The sequence below is a fragment of the Galendromus occidentalis genome, unplaced genomic scaffold (genome assembly GCF_000255335.2).
Source record: "Galendromus occidentalis unplaced genomic scaffold, Mocc_1.1 scf7180000077167, whole genome shotgun sequence".
Lineage (NCBI taxonomy): Eukaryota > Metazoa > Arthropoda > Arachnida > Mesostigmata > Phytoseiidae > Galendromus > Galendromus occidentalis.
Window position 1 is genome coordinate 503,294 of NW_003805155.1, and position 5,387 is coordinate 508,680.

General features: G+C 51.4%; 1 protein-coding gene across 1 annotated transcript; it reads left to right on the forward strand.

Moving 5' to 3' along the window:
* Positions 1 to 804: 804 nt before the first annotated feature.
* LOC100899918 (transcription factor HES-1-like) lies at positions 805 to 4,920 on the forward strand. The gene is made up of 4 exons (XM_018638740.2): positions 805 to 831; positions 2,638 to 2,733; positions 3,919 to 4,132; positions 4,322 to 4,920. Exons 2-4 carry the CDS (start codon positions 2,653 to 2,655, stop codon positions 4,918 to 4,920), a joined length of 894 nt encoding a protein of 297 aa, XP_018494256.1. The 5' UTR covers positions 805 to 831; positions 2,638 to 2,652.
* Positions 4,921 to 5,387: the final 467 nt, after the last annotated feature.

Consider the following 5,387-nt stretch of genomic DNA (forward strand, 5'->3'; position numbering starts at 1 on the left):
GACAGTTTTCTAGGCTCTTAAGTGGCGAGACTAAATCGATACTTTTTGTCAAAACGGCGTCAAAAGCGTCGGGCTCAGGGCCGTGTCAGAGACACGCGCCTCGATTGCTCTAGCTCGAATGATCGGGAGAATTTTCGAAACTTCGTCCTACCGGGAAATGACGATTATTTACAAAGCGGTTTCCGCTCATCGCCGGCGACCGCCACTTCAGACGCCAATTTTCAGTCAATCTGAGAATACTCTATGCTTGTGGAGGGATTCGTTTGCGCGATACGCTTAGGCACAGGTGCGCCCACATAGAAAACGAGAGTAGGCTCAATTGCCACCGCATTTCTGAGCGTGAGCTAATTTCAACGTTTTACTTCCATGTGTATCTTCCCGATTCGGCTTTCGTCGATTCGTCCTGGTCTCAGTCAGTCAGGGAGATCTCCGGAGCGACGGACAAGTGCTCAGCGATCGTAAACTGTGCGTCGACAAGCTGCCCCCACTTCTCTTTCCTCCTGGTTTTTTGTGGCACAAGGTGTATGTAATACGAACAAACGGTCAGGGGAGTTGTGAGCCCCTAATTCTCACCCCCCACCGAATCCCCTGACCCTCTGCCCTCACCCCCAGAATGGAGAGGGTCTTAGAGCAGACACCCCAAGAGCCCGTTAGACGAGCAGAGCTTAAGTGTCAGTTCGCTCTGGAGACAGCATGGATCTGACGTGCGGCTCCGGCCGGTTCGACGACGATTCCTCCAACGACCAGACCGCGATGCACACAACGATCGGCCGTGGGTCGGATGGTCAGCACGATGTGAAACCGTTGACTCCGGCCCAAGAACTCCGGAAGGTAACTTTTTGCTCAGCTGCTGCTTCTTAGGAATAGGAGATTCAAGAGGACCCGATACGGGAGCTTCTTAAGTCGATCTCGCGCGCTTTCTTCGGCGCGCAACAGGTGCCAAGAAGAAGTTCTCGTCGCACAGAGACAAATTTCCCTGTGGACAAAGGACGCGGAACGACGTTGGCCTAAGTTTACGTCTTCGCCGATTACCGAAATCGTTGTGCGTTCCGCTGCTGGCTCCCTAATCGTCTAATCCAGAAGTTGTGATGACTGTCCGTTTTCTGCTACTGGCTGCCGCCGCCGTCGTCGATGTGGTCGCCGCTGTCAGTCAATCAGCGGCAACGAAATTCGCGGATTGGCACACCGTGCCGAGGAAAGAGCGGCTAATACGATGCTGACGACATTTTGTTCTCGCCGCATCAATTCTTTTGGATACTCGACGCGGACAAGTGCTTTATCTAGATACCTCGTTTGGAATCGCCGCTCCCGCGCTCGCTCGGAACGATTGATCGAGGTTCCATGCTCGAGAATCGACGGCGGAATCTTCGCCGTATACCACTTTCTCTTTTAACGAATGCCGGGAAAGTAATTCCATGGATCTTGAAGCGCCAAATTCCTCGGATTGGTGCTCTAGCTCTCCCGTCGCGAGCGCTCTGCGTCGTGATCGCGTCGCTGAAGCAGGACCTCTACTTGCCGCAATCAATTGCCAATTGCCAGGGTCCCTTCACTATTTTCGGCGCTTTCCAAAATTCATCTCATCAAAGAAATCCTAATCATCGAAAAACCTCGGGAAACTTTGGAGCCTAGTGCGCAGATTCGGAATCGGGTGCCTCTGCCGGTTATCCGCTTTTGTCGCCGAGATTTTGTGCACCTGTGCACTTGCTGCGGCGAACACTCACACGAGTGGAACGCTCATTCAATGCGAACGTCCAACGGACAGAAACTGGATTTTTCCTCGTCCGCTTCGAATCGCATCGCTCATACTTCCATGCCCGTGTCGAGACAAGTATATACACACAGGAACCGATCGAGATCGATGGAACGCTCTGAAATTATGTAAATGGACGGTACGGCTTGGCGAAAAGTAAACAGAAGGTGTGGTGTTTTCTCACCTCTCTATTATTATTCTAAGAAAAATCACCCAAAACATGATTGGCTCTGGTTCACCATGTATAGGCCCCATCTCCTTGTGTGCCCAGTGCTCGGCGCGTCGACCGAACGGTAGATCGGTGGCTCGACCGACGATGGGTCGAGGTGTTGCTCTAAAGACCGACTTCACAAGATGATAATCACCTTTTGAGAGGCGCCTTCGAACTATTTGCGTTTCAGTCGGGATGGCCAATCCCCTGAGAGGCGCTGAAGCGTTTTCGAGATACGTCGCGTGCATTGTTCGATGCTCACGTACGAGTCGTCCCTGAAAACCATCGGTGACGGCACGGGGTTAGGCTCGAGAACGTGCACGATCGGAGCATTTCCAAGAGACTTCGGCGAGGATTTAGAAGAGATTCCGAGGTGCATACTGTCCGAGGCAATAGAGAAAGTAGCTCCTCAAGAGATAGCGGTCTTCACAATATGGATGGCGTCTGGTTGCTCAGGGATTTGATGAATGCGACATCAGGGTTTCGTTTGGAAGTGTTTTGTCGTAATGTCGGCTTTCCAAGCAGGGAGCAGTTTCTATTCGCGATATGATTCGATGTTCAATGGGATTGAACGGAATCTCTCAGCGTGAAGGAGGAGAGATTAGAGTCTTTAGCCGCTTAGAAAGGTCTTACTTAGTTGATCAGGTCTCACTTGAAATCGTTTCGTCTTCTGTAGGCGACTAAACCACTGATGGAGAAGAGACGTCGCGCGCGAATCAACCAATGTCTACAAGAACTCAAGGATCTCATACTCGAGGCACTCAACAAAGACGTGAGTAGTACCTTCCGACTTGTTTTTCTGCAGATGGCATTTGTCCTATCTAGTTTGAATCTGATCGAGCGAAAGGCTGAGTGGTCATCTCGACCAACGCTGCGCGTACTTCCTCGCGCTGTGGCGCGGCCCAGAGCTTGATGACTCCAAAGGAGGCGGAATCCTCTCGAAAGGCTACATTGAGGCCACCCAAACATTCCACCTTCGGGTTTGGGGAGACGGAGCGAACGAGCCACGGATCCGATCGCGAATGAGAGCTCGGAAACGTGTGGAGTTCTTCGGCTCGAAGAGGGTCCACGAGGCATTTGTACCATTTTAGGAACTGGTTCGGTCCTGTCTTTTCTTCTGGTTTGTTTTCATTGCTGCTCGCATTGCGGGCAGTCGTCGAGGCACGCGATTATCTCCTCCGGCAGCTCGGGGCCGTTCGTGACATGTCAATCGATGGCGACACTGAGGCCAGAAAAATCGCTCACACAAACCATGTTACTTCGGTGTTCGCGTTCCTCTCCGTCGGATCGCAAGCTGCTTCCTCCGCTTGCACGCTGCGCCGCTCCAGTCGTGATGAACCACTTTGGCCGCGAAGTTCGGTCTAATTGTTCTCCTAATTTGGCCGGAACACGGATTTCCACCGGAAAAGAAGAAGAAGGATGATCGTATGAATCATGATTATGATTCGATTACGAGGCATGACTTGTTCTCGAGGTGGCGATAAAGCATCCGAGTGCGCTCTAAAGCGACCGGTCCGAATCTGATCGACGCCAACTCGTGACCACCGATCGAGTTGTTCTCTGGATCGCTCCCTGTCGGTCCTGCCTATATTTCATCATTTTCTCCCACCGATACGCGTTCCGCCGTTCTTCCTGAGATAATTGCTCGATTTCTCTTCCGAAGTCTTTGGCCGATTGGTCTCCGTACCAACGAGTTGAGCCGCATTGGGTCCGGAGGCGTGTCCGTTTAGCCGATATTTATGAGCTAAGCCGGCAGTCATCTCGAAACATTCCGAGCGGACTTTAATTCTATGAATCATTCCTCATTCGTCGGTCCAGAAGACTGAATGATTAAAGTCGTGATCGACAAATTATCGCATAGTGGTATCACACGTTCTTCCCGGCGAGGAGCGAGTTTTCCCCAGCCCGTGTCCGGATCCGTCAAGGTCTAACAGTGATCCGATTCTCTACTCCACAGCCTGCCCGGCACAACAAATTGGAGAAAGCCGACATTCTCGAAATGGCAGTCACCCACCTCAAGAACGTCCATCGACAAGCTCTCCAAACACCCCCGCCGCCGGCTGAATCCGTCGGAAAGTACAGAGCGGGCTTCACCGAATGCGCGAATGAAGTCTCGCGTTTTGTGAATAATGTCAACGTTCTACAGCCCGAAGTCAAACAGAAACTGATCGGTGAGGGAATAGGAGTCACGTCAGGGCATTTCGAGCCACCGCCTAATTGCGCGTGTTCTAATTCGAATCGAGAGGAGCCTCAAAAGCGATTTTCCCGCGAGCCTTTCGATGCCAGATGCTCCTTCCGGGACAGGTGTCCCACTTCCGTTCAACGGTTTCGTCTATCTCAAGTCTCATGTTCTTTCTCAGGGCACCTCTCGTCTTGTATCAACACCTTGGACGCATCCCCGATAACTCCGGCGCTAGGCTATCCCACCGTGCATTCCCCCACGAGTCAACTCGAGCTACAAAACGGACACGGCGTTTCGACACCCCCACTTTCTTACTCCCCTTTCCCACCGAATTCTCCATCTTCGAACCGGTCATCTCCTCCGGTCGTCCCCGCTCAACTAGTCGCGTTCCCGGGAATGCTTCCACCACTCAACCAAGATCTCAATAACAACAATACCGATTCCATGCACCACGACATGGACATCGGTGGGGACGAAGACGATGCCCCGCTGGACTTTTCGAAGAAATACTCTCCGACGCATCCTGGCACAACGGGTGGATTCCCCAACCCTCGGAAGAAATATCTGGCCTCAGTCAGCAGAGGCTCGTCATCCTCCTCATCGGAGGAGATGCCGCACTCGTCGAGCGATATCGAAATGCACTTGTCCCCTTCTGAACCTGTGAACTATTCAAAAAACGTGTATCGGGGAGCTTCGGCTCCCCGTTTTAGTTTCGATGGTGAACACCGATTCTTCATATGCGACGAAGACGATGAAGACATGTGGAGACCCTGGTGATCGATCGGGAATGCAGAATACTCTCCATGTTGTGTACATACGTGGAACCGAGGAGGAATGATCAGGCTGCTTTCTGAGATCTCTTCGATTCGCTCTGAATCTTTGCCGGTCCCTCAATCGATTGACAAGAGTCATCCTCTTCCCAATGATCTATTCAAGATTCCGAGACAAAATAATGATGTCGTAATCGTCCCAGATACCTTGGAGAAGACAAGAAACTTTATGAGCAGGAGAGAACAATTACCGGCTGACCAGATATTGTGCATGAAATGTGGAAAGATCTGGACGACAAAGCCCCTCTTTTGTGAATTATTACGTTTGCTATTATAATGCACGGAGGCAATCGTGCCGTAATGTTAATATTTAGTAGGAATATGAAAAACCCGCACTCAGATGTTCGTATTGACGCTCTCTCTTCGGACTAGAAAATCAATGATATGCTCTGTGTTTTATGAGGTCACGGCAGG